We start from the raw sequence: 25,089 nt of genomic DNA on the forward strand, positions 1-25,089 counted from the left end.
GAGCATGCCTAGAAATTTCTTGCATACAATTGAATAGGGTCTGCTCCAGATTACTGTGTCTACATCTAAGGGGCTGTAAACCATAGCTTTAAATGCTGTAAAAAAAAAAAAAAAGCAGCTTAAGCAAGATGGTGCCTTGATAATAAAGTACAAAAAATGTAATTAAAAATTTAATAATAGACAACAATAAGCTCACATAAAATATTTGGGTGAAATGAGTTATAATTTTTTTTTTTTAAATAAAGCACTATAGAAATTTAACTAAATGAATTGTCAAAAGACTAAAACAAGATAATTTATTGAATACAATGGACATTATTAATTCAGCTACAAATTATGCATATTATATTTATTCACACCATTGCAGCCTGTATAAAAATAAACCCGCATAGGATGAAAATATGATAATAAGTGCCAAGCTTCAAGCTGATCAAATATTTTTTAGACATATTTCATAAAAAGAAACCCTATAAGCACTTTTTATTGAAATACCTGCAGGGGTAGAAGAGATTGGAAAAAAAATCTTTATTAACCTTTTTTATTAACATATCAAGCTCTATGGCGCCTAATCTACATATAAACTCTAATGTAACCGTCTGTCAGATGTAAATATATTTCTTCATGTCACCATTTTGCTCATTTTATCTGTTGTTGGAGTGATCAGTTAAGTTACTTAAAGGAGAAGACATCTATAGCAATGTTCATGTGCATTATACTAAAAGCTATGTTCACATGACAATTTTTCATAGTTTTTTTATTTTTTTTATTTTATTGACCTCCGTCATTTTGGGTGCACATCATTACCGTTGGTACATTATTCTAGTTTAGGCCCTTTGATGTGGTTCTTTTTTAAATGTCTGAATGTCATGAACATTAATTTGATGTCCGTGCAAACAACATGTGTTTAATACACTATGGGGGGAATTTATCAAGGGCTCTGTGCCTATAATTAGGTGAATAATTGGATCTATGAACCAACATTCTTTTTTAATCTACCTGTTTTGAGTATTCACCCAAATGTTAGTATAATCCGGGATTAGTGCCCAATTTATCATTTGCAACTTTTTAAAAAGTTCCACAAACAGGTGCAGGCCTACATCTGGTCAGTACCAGGTGAACATGCTTGCGCAATCTTTGAATTTTTTGCGGCTTTTTAAATTGCCAGTGCTAGATTTTGATAAATCAGTGTCAAGATATTGGAACAAAATATACACCAATCCTCATTAGAAGAGTTACACACTTTAGACTCTTTAGTAAATGTCCCCCAGAAGCTGCCCCAGAAGCTCTCTGCTCCAGCCCTGCGGTACCTGCACTCTCTTCTCTCCTGACTTTCACACGCAGCTGCTGCTGCTGCTGATGACATCACAGGTCAAGGACAGCAGGAGAGAAGATGAAAGCTGAAGCTGGAGCTGTGACCTTCGGGGACAGGGAACTGGGGGGCTACTACAGTGGGACCTATGATGAGGGGGGTAACTACAGTGGAGCCTATGACGAGGGGGGGTTACTACAGTGGAGCCTATGACGAGGGGGGGTTACTACAGTGGGACCTATGATGAGGGTGGGTGGGATATGATATTGGAATCTATGATGAGAGTGGGGGGTTACTACAGTGGGGCCTATGATGAGGGTGGGTGGGATACTATATTGGAACCTATGATGAGAGTGGGGGGTTACTACAGTGGGGCCTATGATGAGGGGGGGTTACTACAGTGGGGCCTATGATGAGGGGGGTTACTACAGTGGGGCTTATGAGGAGGGAAGGTTACTACAGTGGGACCTATGATGAGGGGGAGTTACAACAGTGTGGCCTATGACGAGGGGGGTTACTACAGTGGGGCCTATGATGAGGGAAGGTTACTACAGTGGGGCCTATGATGAGGGGGGTTTACTACAGTGGGGCCTATGATGAGGGGGGTTACTACAGTGGGGCCTATGACGAGGGGGGTTACTACAGTGGGACCTATGATGAGGGGAGGGTTACTACAGTGGGATTAACAAAGGGAAGGGGGGTTAGTATAGTGGGATTAACTGGAGGAGGGGGATTGCTACAGAGGTATTAACTAGGGAAAGGGGAGGTACTACAGTGTGAGTGGGAGAGGAGTGTCCTATGGGAAGATGGGGTTACTACAGTGGGATTAAATAGGGGGAGGGGGTACTACAGTGGGATATGGAAGCACAGAGGGATCTGTACCATATGGGGACACAGAGAGTTACTGTGAAGCAGATGAGGATGATACTGGAGAGAAGAGCCTAAAATGTTTGTCTCGCAGATGGCCGGAGAGGTTTTTAAGATGACCGGGCATGATGGTGAAGAAACACAAAAGTGATCAACAAGTGAATACGTCCCCTGTGAGTCACTAAATAACTGCAATACAATCACCTGTGTACAGTCTAATCTACCGCTATATGGTCAGTGCTGAGGGAGAGTACCGCTCTTTGTATAGTGGATGTTATGCAGTAATGGTATGCGGGGTATAAGTCACTATGTGGTAAAGATGTCGAGATAATATTTGTTTTTCATATAATGGTAATAGGTGATGTGGCTATAGGGGTGTTGCTATGAGGGGGGTGTGGCTATGGGGGGCGTGGCTATAGGGGGCGTGGTGCATTGCCGTCACTGTCCCTCTTTCCTCCCAGTAAAAGTTGGGAGTTATGTGCGTCACATAAACCAACAGGGCTTCCTCTTGCATTTACTATAGCTGCAAAATGGACAAGTAAAGAGAAATCTCATTGATACAATGCAGAAAAAAATCCATGTGCAAACCGACCAGCAGATTATAAATCTGCAATGTATAGATATATTGTGGATTTTTCCCATTTACTTCAAATGGATAAAGTCCACCTTCCATGGCCCCATAGAGCAATTAATGAGATGCAGGCTGAGTTGGCTACGCTGGCGTGGTGCATTCTTTGCAAGGTGATTACAATCCCCGTTCTCAAGATCGATGGGGGTCCAGGTGGTTTTCCTGTAGCCTATGTATAGGGGATAACAAAATCAGATGTGAATACACTTTAGGCTGAGTTCGCACTGTAAAAATGATGTCCTTGAAAAGATAACGGATGTTATTTGCACAATGACTTGTGCACTCATGTCATATCTTAAAAGGGTTACCCAAACTTAGAAAAACATGGTCGCTTTCCTCCAGAAACAGCTCCACTATTGTCCCCGGTTTATGTACAGTTTTGCAGCTCAAATCCAGTAAAGTGAATGGAGCTGAACTGCAATACCACACATAACCTTGGACAGGGGTAGTTCTGTTTTTGCGAGAAAGTAGCTGTGGATACATATGGCTGTAGCCTGTAACTTCTGGAGGCCATCCTTTAGGGCTCATTGGGCCTCATTTACTAACAATGAGTCAATTATAAGCCGTTATGCTGTCGTTTTTTCACGCTTAATTCATTAATGTGGCGCATGCCCTTAGTAAATCTGGACGTTTTTTTACAGGACAAAACTAAAACCCGACCATCCCTCCACCCTAGAAGTGGCTGGTTATTAGAATAGAAAACCCGCCAAAAAATGATGGTTTACTTAGTAAATCTGTCAGTTGTGGTGGGTTTTAAAGGACGTTCCCATGACACACTCACGCCAAAGTTACAGGTTTGCAGGGTTTTTGGAAAAATTGTGTCACACTCCTTTAGTAAACATGTCAGAACACTAAACCGACAGGGAAAATGGAAAACAAAAAAACAATTTGCTGATGGGAACACATTAGTAACTCAGCCCTATTGCCTACATAACAATCACTTTTTGTCCTAAGTAGACATTGGTTGATCCCAGGGTCACTGCTGCTGAGACCTCCAGCAATCACTTGTAGTATATAAACAAACTGAGCAGCAGGTATTCAATTCTCATATAGCACCACCACTGGTAAAGAGAAGTATCACACTGAAATCAATGGAATGCAAGGACGTGCCAGGTCCTCCAGAGTGGGAGACACTCTTTGAAGGCACAATAGACTCCCTTCTATTAATGCAGGACTCACTAATAGGTTTTTAAAAATAATCATTTACAGCCATCAACCATTTTATCCAGTAAGTTCCTAGGCATTAGTAGGTATAGCACGGAGTCATCCACAGAGGAGAAACAAATGCGGCGTGGTAGCCTATAGTGATATATAATCTTATCATTTCATTGCTCCATCAGCTTAGTCCCTTACAGAGCAATTTGTAAGATTTATTGATCTTTTTGTCAAACATCATATATCATCGCCTGTGGTAGCCCTGGATGTGTAGATTGTTGAACCGTAAGTTTATTAGCTTTGCTGTCCGCTCTGCAGTATTACAGTCAAGCGTTTCTAGTCTGGGGGAATCTGTCATTTTTATTGCTGTATTTTCATTTTAATTTTGGAATATATTCTAATTTACTGTCACTCGTCCCCCGTATGACAGTCACTGGCGGTGCTGACTGATGGACTCTTTTCAGGCTATTGGAGCCTCTGCAGGTATAAATAGTTTTTTATCTGTGTCAGCCAATGAAAATATTTCCTACGCTCATTTGTTTGGTTCTTCCCAGACTGCTTTGCCCTGGCACTGCGTGATTCAGATAGGGAAGAGCAGCTTGAGGGAGATGGATTAGTGTTGCTTCTCCTTGTCACACAATCCAATTGGCTTGATAAAACTCACAATCCCTTGCAGTCTGTCCAGAAAAATCAAACATTCATCTGAGATGCATTGTCATGGACCAACCCATAGATGGTGCTGTTGCTCAACAAGATATGACTAGTGAGCCGGCCAAGGACTGCCCGCTATCTTCCTCACTGTGGTGGTGAAGTAATTCACAGACAGATAATTCATGGTATAAAGTGTCCAAGACATCAAAGATATGTTCTTTTCCTAAAAAAAAAAATAACATGAAAAATTAATTCATCCCCCAATTCTATAAGAGCAGATAAGGAAAAGTGACAGGATGGACTTGGCCATTAAAGAAGACAGCACTGCATTGCCCATGTTACCAGTGATGCTAGAAAAATGTCACCGTGCCTAAGTACCCAAGATGGAGTATTGACTGAGACTGTGTCCAGTTTTGGGCAGAATGCCAAGCTAATTGCTATGAGAGGAAGGCTATATTGACACACCCAAAGGGCAGCCCGCGGCCCGCACTACGAATGTGTTTCTGTAGTGCTCCATGCTTCACGGAGCACTACATTGACGCTTTATTAGCATAGTGACGTGTGAACAGGGCAATCGAATACCATTGGTCCTATGTTCTGCCCGCGATTGCGTGCCCGCAATTGAAGACAGAACAACGGATGTCTGAATGACGCCGAACATCTAAAAAAAACTTGCAGCACCTTTATGTGCTTACCGAGAGGGAAGGGTAGTATTCTGTGTTTAGTAAGAAAGTTTTCATCAAAACAGTAACATGGTAGGATGCTTTTTTAAAAAAAACACTATTGGGGAAGTTTGCAAATAGTGTAAATATTTGTTAACAAATATTTCCAATTTAGATGTATTTGGGCAATAGAAAATACACATAAAGGTTATAGACATTGGGGGGGGGATTTATCATTGCTGCATCTGGTGCATTTTTTTTAAATAAATTATTTCTTGCAAGCTTATCAAGTGGGCAGGGCTTAAAAAAAATGGGCGTGGCAACACACAAAGGGTGGGCGGGATTGCATACTGCAAATTCACTACGAACTGGTGTAAATTGTAGATCTACCCTGTAGACATCTACCCTGTTATGAATATGTTTGGCTTTAGGATCATTTCATATTTCCTTACAACAATAATGTAGCATGAGAGTAGCCTTATTCTAATATATATATATATATATTTTCCTACCATGCTGTGGCTCTCTACATCTTTCCAGTGTGTTCAGCAGAACTCTTCCCAGTTCCTGATGAGGTATTGCCTAAAATAAACCCATAAAAGTGAAGTGAGTGACCTGTGACAATCCATCACTGAGCAGTACAGAATGCAAAGCAGACACAAATGCAAATAACAAAATGTTGATTTATGGCAATATTACACAATGGCATATGCACCATATAATGAGCACTGCATACATTACTCTACGCGCTTTTCTCTAGTCTTATCTGAGACGCAGTTTCATCTGCAACTAAATGAGCTGCGGCTGCTTCAAGCTCAATATAATATTACAGAATCTTTTGCTGATTTGTTAATTTCCTGATTTATGGCGGCATAGACATCATATACGTATTCAGTAAAATACACGGTAAATATTACAGAAGGCAATGCAAGGCTCTGGAGTCCTGGGTTAAAACTAAACATCTGCTTTGTATGTTCTCCCAGTTTCTATGTCCTCCAGTTTCCTCTCACACGTATAGGTATTTTCTATAATATTGGGCCCCATATATTTTACATAGGGAATAACTGTTAGCAATGGGGAAATTGTTGGCACTATATAAGCAACAAGATATAAATAGGACTCATACATTTTGTAAAAATGGAAGCCATGTTGCCAGAGCGATCAGAGCCTTGCCTATATATTGAGCATAGGCTGTTATAATGTACAGGTGTTTATATGAGCTGGGAATGAAGTATGGTAACAAGTAACACCCCAACAAGAGATGTCCCATTGTTGTTGGTGCTGGGAACAACACATGTCCACTATACCAAACAAGTTGTCTACTGATTGGCTGTTAAAGTCTTTTTTTTTATTACCTGTATTATGGATAACTTTGGCTGGTATGATGGTATTATATTTGGTGTGGGACTAGTTCCAATCCCGCATGTTCATGGCCTATCCTCAGGACAAGCAGTCAATAAGTGATAGTTAAGGTGTTGACACCTAGCCCCTCCACTGATCAGCTGTTCAGCAGGACTGCCATGGCCAGATCTATGCTGTCAACCAGGCCAGAAGCAGCTAGCTCCATTCACTGCTCATGGCCCATGTCTGGTTACAGCAGCTCGGCCCCTATTGCAATGAACAGGCGCGAGCTGCAGTAACCAGACATGGGCCACTACATAGTGAATGGAGCCATCTGCTCCCGGCATTGTTCACAAAGTAGATTTAGCTATACAGAACAGGTGTCAGCACCCCTCTGGTCAGATATTAAAGGTCTATCCCGTGGACAGTCCATCAATAAGTGGAACTGGAAAATGACTTTAAGGAGACAGCGGTAGTAAGAGGGGCAAATAATGAGTGGTGCCCCATCATGGATGTGCAGCAGGGCAAAAAAATATCAAATTAAACCTGTGACTGTAAAGAACCAATGCAGGGCACACTATTATACTTTGGCTGATGCTCTTAGGGCCCTATTCCACCGGACGATTATCGTTTGCATAATCGTTAACGATTAATGATCTCAAACGACCGCTATTGCGAAAGACCTGAAAACATTCACTCATTTCCATGGAACGATAATCGTTACTTATGGTCGTAATTGCGATCGTTTTTTCTTACCTATTTATTCGCTATTGCGTTCGTATCTATTGCGAAAGACCGAACGATGTCTTATTCAATGCGAACGATTTGCGAACGTTTTTCGAACGAGCGACGTTAAAAATATGTCCAGGTCTTATAAAGCAATCAACGATTTCTCGTTCGGTTGTTAATCGTTAACTGCACTTCAACCGGACGATTATCGTTTAGATTCGAATGATTTAACGATAATCTGAACAATAATCGTCCGGTGGAATAGGGCCCTTAGAGACCCGCAATGCTTGCATTGGTTGACACTTTTATAAGCACCATAACAGACACCATTATATGTTTTCACTATTGCTGAAACCCTACACTATACATCGCTGTATTTTTAACTGTATGCACTTGAAGTCAGCTGCGGTCTGATGACTCCGCTCCTATTGCACAAAGTGAAATGCAGCAGATCGAGATCGGAATCCTTCAACATGTTGAAAGGCCACAATCAGCTTTATAACATGTCCTATTTAACAAGTCCCACCCCAGTCACTGACTGGCTAAGCGACCAGTCCATCAACCAGGTGGTGACCTGTGCAGCCCAGCGGGGGTCCCGAGGCCGGTCCTGTCGCTCACTGTGGGCACGGGGAGAGGTAAGGTCATACTTGTTATCGAATCCCCTCCTGCCCCTACCGTCTGCTGGACTTCCCCTATAAGTGTATGCATAGCCTACTTATAGTGATGATGCAATAAATATTTCTATAGTACTGCCACGTAAAACCACAGATGTAGTAATCTTGGTCTTTGGTTTTACATACATTGCTACAAATATGAAAACTCTCTACATATATTACCTAAATGTGTTTTTCAGTGACGGGAATGGATTACCGAATGTTTGTGAATGTCATCAAGTCTGCTGCATATAAAGAGGTATTAAAATGGTGTAATTTGTGGCGGCCATTAAGAGAAGTCTCATTTCCATGCAGCGTCCCGGAGAAAGGATATGACAGAGATAACATTGTATTGACAGCGTGTCCCGGCGGCGGTAAGTGGTCTGTCATTGTCATAGGATCCTCCAGCTTCTCTTCGTGTCATTACTTGTATTTAAAAGAAAAATATTTATTTCCGACTCAGCGCTTCTAGAGAATCACACACATACATATTCATTAAGAACGACAGGAAAAGTCACAGCAGAGGGAGGCGGCGGGGACACCACAATATCGGAATTATTCCTGATGAGAGACTATGAAAATCTATAAAATGCTAATGAATGACAAACTGGGGTCAATAGAGGCAGCGAGTTTAAAATGGAAGCAGTCCAAACCCTGACAGAGAAGCGTTTCATATCCTGATATTTCTCACTGTTATGAATTTTCACGGCGTTCTTTCTTCTATACGGGTTAGGCTGAAATGACACATTCCGTTTTTGACAGTTTTTTTTATCAAAATACAGAAGGTACAATAGAGAAGAGATACATTAGAAAAGGGGAGAAATTTTAAGCGGAATTTACGCTTAATTTTATGCGTATGTCTCTTGAAGTTCTGCCTGTAAAATAAGTACAGAGCAATGTCCCATTGTTTTCAATCGGATTTTCTCTCGGTTGTTCGCACAGGGGAATTTACATGTGGAATGTTCTGCCGCAAATCCGCTGCCCCCCCAAAGAATTGACATGTCAATTTTTTGGGCAGCTTCCGCTAGAGAAATCCCATTGAAGTCATTTGGGGCTTTGAATTTTCACTTTCTGCTCAAATTTCACACTTATTCTGCCAGAGCTGAAGAAGAGGAAATTTTAAGAAGAAAACTTTCCTCTTCAATTCCTCACCTATTTCTGTGTGAACATACCCTTAGGGGGAGATTTATCAAACATGGTGTAAATTGAAACTGTGTCAGTTGCCGCTAGCAACCAATCAGATTACGCCTTTCATTTTCCAAAGAGTCTGTGAGGAATGGAAGGTGGAATCTGATTGGTTGCTAGGGGCAACTGAGCCAGTTTCACTTTACACCATGTTTGATAAATCTCCCCCCTATAGTGTTTCTCCTGTGTCTCCAAAAAATGCTGCACCAAAACTGTTACAAAAACTATGTGTGATTGTGTCACACTATGTCAAACTATGTGAGAATGTATCATCAGGTGCACGGGGATAGAATGGCACTGTACACGGGAATCGGGCCGCGGTTCAAAAAAACTTACAATGCTTAAAGCGAATGTACCTACGCTTTAAAGAGGTTATCAGGAGAGCAAAAAAAGGTCCTGCCTGTTCTGCTCTCCAGCGCTCCTCTTCCTCCCTCTGGCCATCTTGGAAGCATACCTTCTGAGATGAGAGGGGGGTGGTGCACGTTGTGAGCATGGGAAAGCTATTGGACAATGCTGACATACAACTGCCCCCTCCCCCCCCCCCCCCCCCACAATACGTCCAGAGAGACATAGTGGAACAGATCAGGTAGGCTCTTTTCTGTACGGTATGGTATGTCAAAGTTTGTATAGGTGGGGGTCTAGGTGAAACCCCCACTTATCACTAGAATGAAGCAGGAAAAGCATACCCCCCCCCCCCCACCATACATTTTTTTCCTATGCTCAGCCAATCGCGGCTGAGCAGCTGATGACGCGGCCGGCACTCGGGAAGATCGAAGGTGTTCGGGCCGGCCGGCCAAAGATGACGTTTGGCACAAGATGGTGGACGCGTGTCGGCACGGATCAGGTATGTATAATGCACTACACTTCCGGGTACACGGGTGGGGGTGGTGGGACACGGGGAAGGGGGCCATTCACAGACATAACATACATTACAAAGTTGTATAACTTTGTAATGTGTGTTATTCTGTGAATAATTTTTTCCGTAGCACTACCCCTTTAAGTCTTCCAGTTCTTATCAGCTGTTGTTTGTCCTGCAGGAAGTGGTAGATTCATTCCAGTCTGGAGAGCAGGAGAGGTTTTCTATGTAGATTTGCTACTGCTTTGGACAGTTCCTGACATGGACAGAGGTGGCAGCAGAGAGCACTGTGTCAGACTGGAAAGAATACACAACTTCCTGCAGAACACACAGCAGCTGATAAGTACTGGAAGACTTGAGATTTTTTTAATAGAAGTAAAATACAAATCTATGGGACTTTCAGTTGATTTGAAAGAAAATTTCTTTGGCCAGATGCCGGACTGTCTACATGATAGCTATGCCCTGCTTCTGATGTGTCACTATGAGATATGGGAAGTCTGTTCAAATGATAGTAACACTTTAAGTTCCTTATACACGTTCGACTATTGTCAGCTGAATCTACTGATTTCAGTGGGACTGGATGACTATCTAATAAGTAAGGGGCCCGACTCTCCCAACTCTTTCAATAATTCTTCTGTGTCCGGGAAAACTGCAATTCTCTGCTGACTGCTGCTTCAAATGCCAACTTGTACGTGGGATATAAGAAAGGATGTAGGAATGTAATCTTCACGTTCTTTGCCCTCGCGATAGTTTTTGCGGGCGTTCATCAAAAGCTTTTCTATACTTACTATGGGAGAAAAATCCTACGATCCCTATTATGGGCAGAATGTAGATTTCAAGTTTCGAGATAACATTGTTTAATAAAAACTTCATGGTTCATTTCGCCAGAAAAACATGGCCACCACTCTTGTCTCTTGTCTCCAGTTTAAGTGGAGGTTTTGCAACTCATTTCTATTAAAGTGAATAGAGCTTAATTGCAAACCATACCTGACCAGGAGACAAGAGCGTTGCTGTCTCTGGAAGAAAGTGGCCATGTTTTTCTAACACTGGATAACCCCTTTAATCCAAATAGGGGTCGCTGTAATGAGAATTTTACAGTTGTTTAACTAATATGATGGATCTCTTACCAGATTCCTTAGTTGATGAAGAATCTGTAAAACATCAAGAAGTTTTTCCTCAACTAATGATAGGCGAACCCTCTCTGTCTCCAGCATCTGGAGGTCTATCCTAAGTAGCTCAATCTCCTCCATTTTCCTTTCCAATTCATCAATGAACGGTTCCTTGATCTAAAAGAATGTAAAGAATAATATGAGTACATAAGTCTAAGGTTATCAGACAGCAGTACATCACAAAAAAGAGCGGTGAAGAATAATGGACTAAAAGTTGAGACTCTCATGATTAGCTAATATGGCCAGGTAAGCCACAATGTACATGTACAGTATATGAAGACCTTTATAACCCTCTTAAAAATCAAGGGCTATTGATTATTTAAAGTGATACCGTAATCAGCTATCCACCCCCCTCCCCAAAATCACAGGTAGTATCCGTCTAACAGAGCCTGCCGTACACAGTATAAAAATATACAGTACACCATGGGGGGGGGGGGGGGACAGGTCCCTTCTCTGTATAATACTGTGTGGCAGTGCTTGATCAGAGGACAGCATTAGAAACTGCTCAGCTTAGACAGCCCTGCAGTTCCCAATGTAAACATTAGTGGCAGAAGAGGGGTCCATGTTGCCCCTCACTGCTGAGATGAGCGAATCTACAGTAGGAACAAAGCAAATCCCTTCTTTCCTATCTGCATTCTGCTCATCAGGCTGAAGTCTTTGGGCTTTGAAGTCTGCTCCACTTTGTGCTGCTGCTCCCTGGGTGCTGGGAAAAGGTCGATCCAGTTCTGGGAAACTGGGAGAAATTTCTCAGGACTAAATCCAGCTTTTCCCAGCACCCAGGGAGGAGCGGCACAGAGTGGCTGTCAGTTAAAAGGTAGAAGGAAGTGAATTGCAAAAATAACAAGACACTTTGCTTCATTATTACTATAAATTTGTTATTACTAGTAGTCATACTGTGGTAACACTACTGCTCAACCAGTGACATGCTAAGCTATTACTAGTGATGCCACTTCTGTGGTGGTTGGTTGGTGTAGTGATACAGCCCAGCCAGTGATGGTAATGTTGTGACGCCAATGCTAGTCCAGCACACAGGTGTGATGTTGGTACCTGCTTTTTATAGAGGCTGGCTGTACTGTTCCCAATGTTCAATGACCTGCAGGATTGTGATGGTTCCCTTGGGCAATTGACCCACCCGGACTATCGGTACGGCCACCCACAGAAAGGGGGAAAATGACCCAAGGTGTGTAGCGGATGTGTATAGGAGCTGGTGCAGATGAAGAGTCCCAGTTAAATAAATCGAACAACTTTACTGTACAGTCTCTGCATAATATAAACACTTTGAGAATAGATAGATAATCTTGATACCGACTTTAGTGCTTCAGTGGATCTGTGCTGAGGGATACGTGTAAGTGCTGAATACAATAAAAGTAGATAGCGGTGCTTGTAGAGCTTTAGAGTAAAGTGGAACAGCGTAGAGGAGAGGAGTTTGTCAAGGGAGACCCAACCCAAAGTAGTACTGTGCTCTGCCGAAACTTGAGAAGAATACTTGAGAGATACTTGAGAGTGAGAAGTTTACTTGTCCCTGTGTTTAGACTGTTGTCTGACCACCTTCTGCCCTACAGTGTCGAGTTACCCGTCCTACTACGGTGACACAAGCCCCAGTCGTGGTTACCTGGGTGAAGCTAAGTGTCCGAGCATTCCGGGTTTCACCTGCACTGCGAGATATAATACGTAGACCTTTGTTACAGTAGCTTTGTTTTATCCGGGTCAGTTCCTCTGTAAACTAGGATACTGCCCTGCACTCTGTAGAGTGGTTCTTGGCATGGGCTGAGATGATCCCGACTTACCCTCCTTGTAGTGTCTAGCACAGCATAGTAGATATAGGTACACTCTGGAAACTGAGCGTCTAGCTGTTTCATACACGTGTCAGTTAGACTGAGACTGTCCCGGACAAAGGTCTTGACAAAGCCAGGCCCTGGCTCGACTACAGCAGGGACGTCTGTGTGGAAGTGTAGTGCACTATACATACCTGATTCGTGTCGAACTCGGCCTCCATCTTGGGGACAATGACGTCGTCTTCGGGAGGTCGGCCGGCATGAAGGAGGGCTGGTGCGGTCCAGCTCTCCCTCTGCCGCGTCATCAGCTGCTCAGCCGCGATTGGCTGAGATTAGTTATGCTCAGCCAATCGCGGCTGAGCAGCAACAGATGACGTGTCCCTCATGCTGGCCCCCCCTCTGCCACGTCATCAGCTGCTCAGCCGCGACTGGCTGAGCTCAGTTATGCTCAGCCAATCGCGGCTGAGCAGCTGATGACGCGGCAGAGCGGGGCCGGCATGAGGGACGGCTGCAGCGGTTCGGCCGGCCTCCCGGAGATAACATCTTTGTCACAAGATGGCGGCCGGGGGTCGGCATGAATCAGGTGAGAATAATGCACCACACTTCCGAGTTTAGTGTGGGTGGGGGGGAACACGGGGAAGGGGGCCATTCACATACATAACACACATTACAAAGTTGTATAACTTTGTAATGTGTGTTATTTTGTGAATAATTGTTTAGCACCGCACTACCCCTTTAATTAAATGTTTAAAAGTAAAAAATGTTAATGCATGGAGTTCTGAAGAGTCTCGTGTAAACGCTATGAAACAGTTGGGTAAATGTTTCTTCAATGAAAAGAAAATTTTCTTCCTTCACAGACCTAAATTGGCTCTTGCTAATGACACCTGGTCTATCCTGGTAACAAGTCATGGGCACTATCCCAGATGGCTGTAGTTAGATGTAGTGACTGCCTCTGTCGTCACCTGTGGATGGATCACTAGTTACCTCTGCCGTATAATTACCTCTTCCATCAGCAGCTCCAGATCCCTCATTTCCTGCTCTTTTGCTGTCAGCTCTTCCGTCAGTTTGGAGATCCTCTCCACTAATAACGCAGGTACATCCCTAGGATCGATAACATCGCTTCCAACAATATCAGTCAGGAGCTTCCATATCCTCCTGTCTTCGCACCTGAGATGATAAAATCCCACATGAGTGTGACACTATAATACTTTATATTACTGGATTTTAACTGAGATCGGATAGAAGCGCAGAACTTTTGCATAATACAACAATCATTCTGGTACATTAATATCAGCTCTGGGGGATATATAGTACATCTTCAGGTTGCAGGGAATAGATGTGATTTATGTATAGAGGCAGATTCTGGGAAGGAATGGAAATGGGAACGTTTCTGAAGTATAGATAAAAAATTTAAAATGATAAAGTCTTGTTATACTGTATTTTATGTAAAATCTAACTTTTTGAAATATTAATTTTTTTAAATAGAATAAAAGGAGTAATTCCTTGCTGAGAAATCGTTTGGACACTGGTAAATTTGCAGTGCTGTGTCAAATTGGCGTGACCTAGAATGGCTGTGCCCTAGGTCTGCGACACCTCTCCATCCCTCCTCCCCACCCTCTTCACCATCAGGAATGCTCCAGGCAGGATTTCTCCTAATCAACACTTGTCTGAACACTGCACATGGGCCTTAACGATCCAACACATGTGCAGTGTTCACACAAGTGATGAATAGGAGAAATCCTGCCTGGGGCACTCCTAATGGTGAAGAGGGCGGGGAGGAAGGATAGAGAGATGTTGCAAGCCTAGGGCACAGACACTCTAGGCCATGCCAATTTGACTCAGGGCTGTGCAAGTTTAAAAGTAGTTTTTTAGGACAATAACTGCATCACCTGTGGAACGGACCCCAGGACAGATTTTGGATTAAAAGCAGCTATCCAATGTACAAGCGGTTTGGGGGGGGGGGGCAGATTGTGGGTACAGAGTCACTTTAAAAGAAGACCCTGCACATTATTGGACGCATATATTTCCAGAGAGGGACACTTCCAGCAGGTTAATACACAAGAGTGGTATAGTCATGGACTGGTTCCAGGACAGTGCCTAGATATTAATCCTATAAAGTATCTCTGGGACAAGGTAGAAGAGAGCATGTCAGTACTGCCATCTAATGAGCAGTAATTGTGAGAATTGATCCTGTCCCAATGGGCTAATATTCCTGCTGAACCTAGAAGAATTGCTGCCGTTCTGCAAGGAGGTCCAACTTGCTACTAGATTAAAGTCTCTAATAAAGTGGCCATTCAGTGTATACACAAAAATAGAAAAAAATACAAATATGTTAATCTTGATAGTAATTTTTTTTTTTTATTGTGTAACTGAATTTAATCTCTTCTATGACTAATCTAGCCAAGTATCATCTGGCATCTTATGTTGTTGTTGACATACCCACTTGTACAGCATGAGATACTGGATAAAATCCCTTGCACTGCATCTGCCGGGTTCCCTGCCCACTTGTCCTCCTCTTCATCAGATGCTGCTTGCCCTTCCACCGAGCGAAATATCTGATCTTCTGCTACAATAACAGAAAATTTTAATATATATTACAGTCACCCAACATATGACTCAGTACTGAGGAAACTAAAATGTTGTCACAATATATTTCAGATCTAATATTAAAGGGGTAGTTGAGCAAGGGCCAGAGATTTGTAATTTACTTGTATTAAGAAAAATCTCCAGTCTGCCAGTACTTATCAGCTGCTGTATGTCCTGCAGGAAGTGGGGTCTGACACTGTGCTCTCTGCTGTCATCTCTGTCCATAACAGGAACTGTACAGAGCAGTAGCAAATCTCCATAGAAAACCCCTCCTGCTCTGGACAGTTCCTGTCATGGACAGAGGTGGCAGCAGGGAGCACTGTGTCAGACTGGAGATGGAGAGAATACACCACTTCAAGCAGGACATACAACAGCTGATAAATACTGGACGACTTGAGATTTTTTAATAGAAGTAAATTACAAATGTCTGTCACTTTCTGTCAACAATTAATTTGAAAAAAAAAAAATTTTGTTAACTACCCCTCTAATTATTATCAGCTCATGGCTGCAATGTGTTAAATCATGACAAAATCCAATAATCCATGGCTACATAGCACAATTAGACAGTGTTACCATTACATATTATGTAAAATTTAAGTTTCACAATGGTAAAATTTATTAAAACGGTACTCAGGGAAAATGTATTTAAATCAGCTGGTGTCAGAAAGTTATACAGATTTGTAAAATCCTTCTGTTTAATACACTGAAACCTCTGAATACCTTATGACCTGCAGTATGAATTGGTGTATTTCAGAAGCAACGTGAGAAAATATTACTTTACTGAAAGAGTAGTAGATGCTTGGAACAAACTTCCAGCAGATATGGTTGGTAAATCTACAATAACAGAATTTAAAGCTGTCTGGGATAAACATATATCTATCGTAAGATAATACGAAGGGAAATACTAAAAGGGCAGACTAGATGGACCCGGTGGTCTTTTTCTTGTCAGGAACTGTTTAGAGTAGTAACAAATTCCCATAGAAATCCTCTACTGCTCTGGACAGTTCCTGACATGGACAGAGGTGGCACCATCTTAAGCTATGTTGACACTACGTAAGTTTCCTAATATTCACGGCCGTCGTAATAACATCCGTGATTACTACAGCACTTACGTAGTGCTGCCTTCTAAGGAATCCCGGCCGAAGTGTATACACATGATATACACCCTGGCCGGGATCCCTAGCAGCGCAGCAAGAAATTGACATGTCGGTTTTCTGTGGCCGCTATTAAGTGAATAGCGGCCGCAGAAAAACTGTCAGTGCACACAATGGAGCGTGCGGCTCCGGACGCATGCTCCATTGTGTGCAGCGGGAAATTCGGATGTGGGCACGCACAGATGCGCCCGCATCCGAAATCAGCAGCAGGGAAGATCATGCGGCCAGTACATATTGGGGTGCTATAGGATTAGAAAACACTCAATTATAGGCTGTCTCTAGTAATGCAAGTGATCCCCATTTACCATCCCCATTACCAATTCCCAAGTGTTTCACAGTAATGTGACATCAACAAGGTATATACAGTCCTACATTTTAACTCTTTAACAGTAAGTAGTGGACTAATGGAAAGGAACGTGACACATACCACTGTGATCAGCATGTATATCTTCAGCGAGTGATCTGTGTCCTGGTTTGGTAGAGGATTGATACGGCTTTGTGGTCAAGATATTTTGCTCCAGTTTCATCAAGTTTATCATGCTTTCTTCTGACCTGCAATAAGACAACATAATAAATGTACATCAGATTCCTACATCGGGGCTGTAGATCCACTAGTACCACTGGATGTTGATAAACACATATATAGATAAAGGAATGAAAGGGGGGGGGGTGATCCCATAAAAAGGTTGGATGCAAAAATCCTGTGCTTACTCAGGATTGGCCATGGCCATGCAGCTGCTAAAAAAATGAGAGGACCTTAGTTGGTTTCTTAAATGTTTTTTTTTTTTCATATTGCAAATCCCTATGTAGGCTCCCCTCTACAGAGGAAGTTCATTGTTGGTATACAAGGATTACCACTAAGGGCCCTATTACATGGGACTATTATTGTGTGTTCGAAAAATTGTTTGTGTGTCATTGACCGTTGATTTAGATCTGACCCTAAAATCATTGTTAATCGTTCACTGTAATTCTGCATTTGTTCTCTAATCGTTTAGTATAATTCCAAATCATTCCTACTGGGATCAGATGGAGTAAATTATAATAGCAATGATGGTTGTAACGATCGTAATATGGTGAACGATTTCAGGTTAACGATAAACAATCTTGTTTGCGATCATTTATCATTAATCGGGTATTGTTAATAATTGCTAATAGGACCCTAAGTGTATGAAAAGACTATGGAGGAGTAAAAAAAACACCAGACCCTTTAGACTTTAGTGACAAAACCTGGCACTACAATAGTGATCCAATTCAATCTTATACATGAGGGGTCATTGGTTTATCTTTTAGGGTTGTTACTTGAGACCTTACGTGTTGGCTCAATCTACTATACCAGTGTTTCTCAACCTTTTCAGGCCAAGTACCCCCATGTGACAAGATGCTCCAGCCGAGTACCCCCAACGATGCCATCCATTAATAACATTGCCCGGGGTAGATTTACATGTATGTTTCACAGCAAAATCCACTGCGATACTCTGTACTGTTATGGCCTATGGCTCTGCATTCTCACAGAGGATTTTCAATCTGCTGCGAGAATGTAGCCGCTGCCTATTTACCTAATTAGCTGCCGGCCCCTAACAGATCCTGCTTACCTGCCTGTACTTCCACCTGCTTCTCTGGCTCCCAGCTCACTGACAGCTCGCTCATCCAATCAGTGGCTACGGTGGGACTGTGCACTGATTGGCTGAGCAGGCTGTCAGTAAACCGGGTGCCAGAGAAGCAGGTGGGATATATCCCACAGAGATGGATATGTCCCCCTGGAGCCAGATACCTCCCCCCATGTAGTCAAGAGGCCTTCTTCTATGTAGCCAGATATCTCCCCCATGTAGTCAGATACCTCCCCCATGTAGTCAAGAGGCCTTCTTCTATGTAGCCAGATATCTCCCCTATGTAGCCAGATACCCCTTATATGTAGCAAGATATCTCCCCATGTAGCCAGATACCTCCTCATGTAGTCAGATACCTCCCCCCATGTAGCCAGATATCTCCCCTATGTAGCCAGATACCCCTTATATGTAGCAAGATATCTCCCCATGTAGCCAGATACCTCCTCCCCATGTAGCCAGATACCTCCCCCCATGTAGCCAGATACCTCCCCCCATGTAGTCAGATACCTCCCCATGTAGCCAAATACTTCCATGTAGCCAGACATCTCCCCCATGTAGTCAGATATCTCCCCATGTAGCCAGATACCTACCCCCTTGCAGCCAGACATCTCCCCATGTAGTTAAGATACCTCCTTCTATAGCCAGATACCTCCCCATGTAGCCATATATCACTTTTCCTTTTCCTCTCCATCTGGCCCAGACCACCATGATGATTTCTTGCAGCTACAATTTACTTCTTGCCAGAGAACCTGCCAAACATCTTAGGCGTCACAGTTTTCCTTTAACTTCCCTCCCTTTTTCCTACCAATAGGCTCCCATACAGTAATAACTTCGCTGTTTGGTGTAATGCGCTGTAAAGTGAGTAGGTGTGTGGGTTGTCCCCGTATTTAGGATCCCTCATTTAAAAATAATATCCCCTTCTATGACCCCCCATATAGTAATAATGCCTCCTGCCCTGCCCCCATAGTAATGCCCACCATTCTACTCCCTCCCCCTCCTGCCCCAACAAACAAACAAACAAAAAAATCATACTCATGTTATCCGCCCATGGAGGAGGTCTTCCTCTCTTCTCCAGCCTCTGAGCCACAAGGAGATTAAGGGGAGAGTAAGGTCTGAGGGGGAAAAGAAGGAAAGAGGAGGATAGAGGAGGTAAAGAGGGAGAGGAAGAGAGAGAAGGTGAAGGGGGAGAGGAAGAGAGAGGAGGTGAAGAAGGGAGAGGAAGAGAGAGGAGGTGAAGAAGGGAGAGGAAGAGAGAGGAGGTGAAGGGGGGAGAGAAAGAGAGAGGAGGTGAATGGGGAGAGGAAGACAGGGAAGAGAGTAGGTGAAGAAGGGAGAGGAAGAGAGAGGAGGTGAAGGGGGGAGAGGAAGACAGGGGAGAGAGGAGGACAGAGGAGGGGAGCGGTGATGGGGGTGAGAGAAGGTGATGGGTGATGAGAGGTGAGAGGAGGTGGTGGGGGTAGGGAGGAGGTGGAGGGGGTACAGAGGAGATGATGGGGGTAGGGAGGAGATGGTGGTAGAGAGAAGGTGGAGGGGTACAGAGGTGATGATGGGGGTAGAGAGGAGGTGGAGGGGGGAGAGAGCTGATGATGGGGGTACAGAGGTGATGATGGGGGAAGAGAGGTGATGATGGGGTACAGAGGTGATGATGGGGGTACAGAGGTGATGATGGGGGTAGAGAGGAGGTGGAGGGGGGAGAGAGCTGATGATGGGGGTACAGAGGTGATGATGGGGGTAGAGAGGAGGTGGAGGGGGGAGAGAGCTGATGATGGGGGTAGAGAGGTGATGATGGGGGTAGAGAGGAGGTGGAGGGGGGAGAGAGGTGATGATGGGGGTACAGAGGTGATGGGGGTACAGAGGAGGTGGAGGGGGGAGAGAGGTGATGATGGGGGTAGAGAGGAGGTGGAGGGGGGAGAGAGCTGATGATGGGGGTACAGAGGTAATGATGGGGGTAGAGAGGAGGTGGAGGGGGGAGAGAAGTGATGATGGGGGTACAGAGGTGATGATGGGGGTAGAGAGGAGGTGGAGGGGGGAGAGAGGTGATGATGGGGGTAGAGAGGAGGTGGAGGGGGGAGAGAGCTGATGATGGGGGTAAGGAGGTGATGATGGGGGTAGAGAGGTGATGATGGGGGTAGAGAGAAGGTGGAGGGGGGAGAGAGGAGGTGGAGGGGGTACAGAGGAGGTGGAGGAGGGAGAGAGGTGATGATGGGGGTACAGAGGAGGTGGAGGGGGGAGAGAGGTGTTTATGGGGGTACAGAGGAGGTGGAGGGGGGAGAGAGGTGATGATGGGGTAGAGACGAGGTGGAGGGGGGAGAGAGGTGATGATGGGGGGAGAGAGGTGATGATGGGGGTAGAGAGGAGGTGGAGGGGGGAGAGAGGTGATGATGGGGGTACAGAGGAGGTGGAGGGGGGAGAGAGGTGTTTATGGGGGTACAGAGGAGGTGGAGGGGGGAGAGAGGTGATGATGGGGTACAGACGAGGTGGAGGGGGGAGAGAGGTGATGATGGGGGGAGAGAGGTGATGATGGGGGTAGAGAGGAGGTGGAGGGGGGAGAGAGGTGATGATGGGGGTACAGAGGAGGTGGAGGGGGGAGAGGTGATAATGGGGTAGAGAGGAGGTGGAGGGGGGAGAGAGGTGATGATGGGGGTAGAGAGGAGGTGGAGGGGGGAGAGAGGTGATGATGGGGGTAGAGAGGAGGTGGAGGGGGGGGAGAGAGATGATGATGGGGGTAGAGAGGTGATGATGGGGTAGAGAGGTGATGTGGGTACAGAGGAGGTGGAGGGGGGAGAGAGGTGATGATGGGGGTAGAGACGAGGGGGAGGGGGAGAGAGGTGATGATGGGGGGAGAGAGGTGATGATGGGGGTAGAGAGGAGGTGGAGGGGGGAGAGAGATGATGATGGGGGTAGAGAGGTGATGATGGGGGTAGAGAGGTGATGTGGGTACAGAGGAGGTGGAGGGGGGAGAGAGGTGATGATGGGGGTAGAGACGAGGGGGAGGGGGAGAGAGGTGATGATGGGGGGAGAGAGGTGATGATGGGGGTACAGAGGAGGTGGAGGGGGGAGAGAGGTGATGATGGGGGTACAGAGGAGGTGGAGGGGGGAGAGAGGTGATGATGGGGGTACAGAGGAGGTGGAGGGGGGAGAGAGGTGATGATGGGGGTAGAGAGGAGGTGGAGGGGGGAGAGAGGTGATGATGGGGGTAGAGAGGAGGTGGAGGGGGGAGAGAGGTGATGATGGGGGTACAGAGGAGGTGGAGGGGGGAGAGAGGTGATGATGGGGGTAGAGAGGAGGTGGAGGGGGGAGAGAGGTGATGATGGGGGTAGAGAGGAGGTGGAGGGGGGAGAGAGGTGATGATGGGGGTAGAGAGGAGGTGGAGGGGGGAGAGAGGTGATGATGGGGGTACAGAGGAGGTGGAGGGGGGAGAGAGGTGATGATGGGGGTAGAGAGGAGGTGGAGGGGGGAGAGAGGTGATGATGGGGGTAGAGAGGAGGTGGAGGGGGGAGAGAGGTGATGATGGGGGTAGAGAGGAGGTGGAGGGGGGAGAGAGGTGATGATGGGGGTAGAGAGGAGGTGGAGGGGGGAGAGAGGTGATGATGGGGTAGAGAAGATGTGAAGGGGGAAGAGAGGTGATGATGTAGTGGTGCGCTGGGTTACCCCGCCGGGGGCTTCTGCTGCACTGGATTGTGGACCGGGAGATGGGGCACACCACTTCCACAGGCAGCAGCGTCAGCCGTAGGGGAGAAGCGGCGCCAGGTGGACATGGGGGGCGCCCCATATCCTGGTCCACAATCTACTGCAGGAGCCGCGGGCAGGGTAGCACCACTACCCCCTCGCAACTCACTGAGGCCCTGCTGGTCCGGCCGCCTGCGGGGACATCAGCCTGCCGCCGCCGCCGCATCTCCTCTCCGCCGGGTCACCTCAGGCAGCCTGTTCGGGATTCGTCCCCAGGCTGCCGTATATCCTCCTGGGGCCCCCGGCTGGACGCTGCAACCCGATCCGGCAGCCGCGGGGGAAGAGCGTGAGGCTGCCTGGGGACGAATCCCGAACAGGCTGCCTGAGGTGACCCGGCGGAGAGGAGATGCGGCGGCAGGCTGTTGTCCACGCAGGCGGCCGGACCAGCAGGGCCTCAGAGACAGTGAGTTGAGAGGCTGCTGGTTTGTGACCTCGGACTTCATCCTTCCCCCAGCAGCCTCACCATGTCCTGTACCCCACAGAAAGCTGGTAAGGTTGCTGTTGGGGGAAGGATATGAGAGAAGCGGCGTGGATAGGTGCCGCGACACTGCTGGCACCCAAAATAATTTTTTTCCCCACGTCCCGGCGTACCCCCTCAACCTGCGGTGCGTACCCCCTGGGGTACGCGTACCGCAGGTTGAGAAACACTGTACTATACTACCTATTTCTCCAGCATAATCTCTTTAGCAGGACTCTTCTCTTCACCAATGAGACTCCTAACCCGTAAGACTGTTTGATGGAAATGCCACCTTGCCTGTGACTCTTGCAAATGTCCCTGTTAAACGTTAAGATTTAGTTCAATGCTAAAAAGTGTTGAATTGAACTTGCTATCCAGAATGCAAATCTATTTGTAGCTTCGACTACTAAAAATCAATGAATGATGTGAAGTATAGCGCCTCCATCCATTAGACTATCCAGTGTTAACGCAATCACCGTGACATTTCATTGTGCCCGTGTACAGACCACTGACAGCCCTTTTGTTCCCATCTGTTACAGAGGATCTGGACTACTAGGCATTGGGCAGCTGTTGGATAGCACTGAATGGCAATGGATAGCAGCTAATTATAATTTCCGCCCATGTGGTTGCCTAAAGAAAGCCGAGTGACGTTGCTGAAACTTTTAGTGATCCTTGAGGTCAAACCCAGAAAAACATGGGCTCCTAACTATATTTTCAGCTGATTAAAAAAAAAATTTTTTTAAAAATATATCAACATTTTCAAAGGGCTCCGACAAGAGAAAGTTCAGCCCATTTCTCAATGACAGGACAACACAATAGTAATTATGCATCAATACAAAGGTCCAGAGAGAGACAATGGGGGGGGGGTGTGTCTCTGGGAGAAAACGTCTATAATCTAACAGCTGCTGCCAGTTTGTAAAAGATCAACCACAATCAGATTCAAATCCCTTCATCTGGAGAGGCCTCCCCGGGACTAAGGAGAAAATTTTTTATTTGCTTTGACAGAATATAAAATTATGCAGAAAACAAATGATTAATCCATTTTATCATATTCATTAACTTGACACCTGTTCAACAATTTTATGGTAAGAAGGTGCGACGGCTGCCAAATGTGATCACCACACAACAACGCCGATTCACGAAAAGGTGACAGAAACATCTGTATGACAGGAGACCTAACAACCGTACACAGTGGGGGCCGTACCCTATACCAATACTGGGAGAATGAAGACTATGACTAGTGTCAATCTCATAGAAGCCTTGTGCCGGCCAGTGTAACTCTGTATTTATTATATGTTCTACAGAGATTCAAAGGACTTAAAAGTCAAAGCTGTGCTTGCTTCAGGCAAAGATCATGGCAGAAAGTGAAGGAATTGACTACGAATCAGAAAGAATTCTGTCTGGTAGGGATGGGGGGTGTAGAAAAGGTTTCTATGGTGATCTTTAAACAAAACTCATTCATCCCGCTTCCTTTGTGTTCAGGAAAATGGTGGCTGAATCTAAAGGAATCTGTCGTTGAACTCAATGTGTGCGAAAATTCAAAGCGATAATAGAGCTGTAACTGGATTTAATGCAGGAATAATAGCCTTGGGTTTTTTCCCCCCATTTCGGAGAACAGGCCTGAAATTGATATCATGTATTATGTATCTACTTCTAGGACAGCAATTCTAAACTTCATTTCATAAAGTATTGGATATGAAATGCGTGTAATAGAAGCCATGTTAGTAAGCATAGCTCCATGCTTCCACTATAGGCCACCTTAGGCACATGGCCAACAAATGGGCACTGCCATAAATCGGCAAATTGTCTATGCCAGAGAAGCACCCTCTGTAAGATGCAGGATAAGGCTAATTTAAGGGGTACAGAGATTGCCGATAACCCAAGTCCCAGAGGAAGGTGCTTTAACCAATTCCTTTATTTTGGTCTTTGAATAGTGCTGCGAGTAGTTCCATTGCACACTTATACATATACTAGAAGCATGTGTGTGGGCTCATTCCAGCACAGCCATGCAGAAAGCCTATAGAATACATCATGACTTTGACTTGTTTGACCTCAAAACCCTATTTGTATTGGCCATGAAAAGGATTTTAAGCAACATTTCAATAGGCAACTTTCCCATCCTCTGTATTCTTCACTCTCTTTGTCAGAACAATTGGGCTTTCTTTACCGAGTGCTAATCCTAGAACTTCTTCAGTTCCCATATTTGAGATGACCTGTTCATTTTACAAATACCTTGATGATACATAAAGTACCGTATAATATTTCCTATAAGCAAAGAATCTAGTATGTACCTTCTACCTTCATTAATCATCTCTATGTTGCAAAATGGATAGTGACCCTTGGCACCATTATTAGAACGGCAATAACTAAATGGAAACTAAAGAAGCCTTAAATCTACCACCAAGTTTCTGCACGAAGAACGACCTTCAGGAGTTCCTGGTTGCAGTGTTTTATAATGTGGAAGATATAGGTAAGCAAGCTAAAGAGACGACTACAGGTGGCAGTGAAGTTAGTATACATTGATGAAATTAGAATTAGAAAATGGACCAAAACCATATAGTATGCCAGCAATGTAT

At 44.9% G+C, this 25,089-nt stretch overlaps 1 protein-coding gene across 3 annotated transcripts in view; it reads right to left on the reverse strand.

Annotated features, from left to right (window-relative positions):
• Window positions 1–316: 316 nt before the first annotated feature.
• The window catches only part of EFCC1 (EF-hand and coiled-coil domain containing 1), a 74,888-nt gene continuing 50,115 nt past the window's right edge, over window positions 317–25,089 (reverse strand). The window contains exons 3-9 of one of the 3 annotated variants that reach the window (XM_069967106.1): window positions 17,148–17,272; window positions 15,420–15,546; window positions 13,982–14,147; window positions 11,164–11,322; window positions 5,785–5,854; window positions 4,687–4,833; window positions 317–2,973 (exon numbers count right to left, since the gene is read on the reverse strand). In XM_069967106.1, coding sequence (XP_069823207.1) covers window positions 4,706–4,833; window positions 5,785–5,854; window positions 11,164–11,322; window positions 13,982–14,147; window positions 15,420–15,546; window positions 17,148–17,272 — 775 coding nt within the window. In that variant the 3' untranslated portion in view covers window positions 317–2,973; window positions 4,687–4,705. Of the gene's footprint in view, window positions 4,834–5,784; window positions 5,855–11,163; window positions 11,323–13,981; window positions 14,148–15,419; window positions 15,547–17,147; window positions 17,273–25,089 lie in introns of all 3 variants that reach the window. The other 2 variants (XM_069967107.1, XM_069967105.1) reach the window with 2 other exon arrangements.

Source organism: Dendropsophus ebraccatus, chromosome 4, assembly GCF_027789765.1.
Source record: "Dendropsophus ebraccatus isolate aDenEbr1 chromosome 4, aDenEbr1.pat, whole genome shotgun sequence".
In the NCBI taxonomy this organism is placed as follows: domain Eukaryota; kingdom Metazoa; phylum Chordata; class Amphibia; order Anura; family Hylidae; genus Dendropsophus; species Dendropsophus ebraccatus.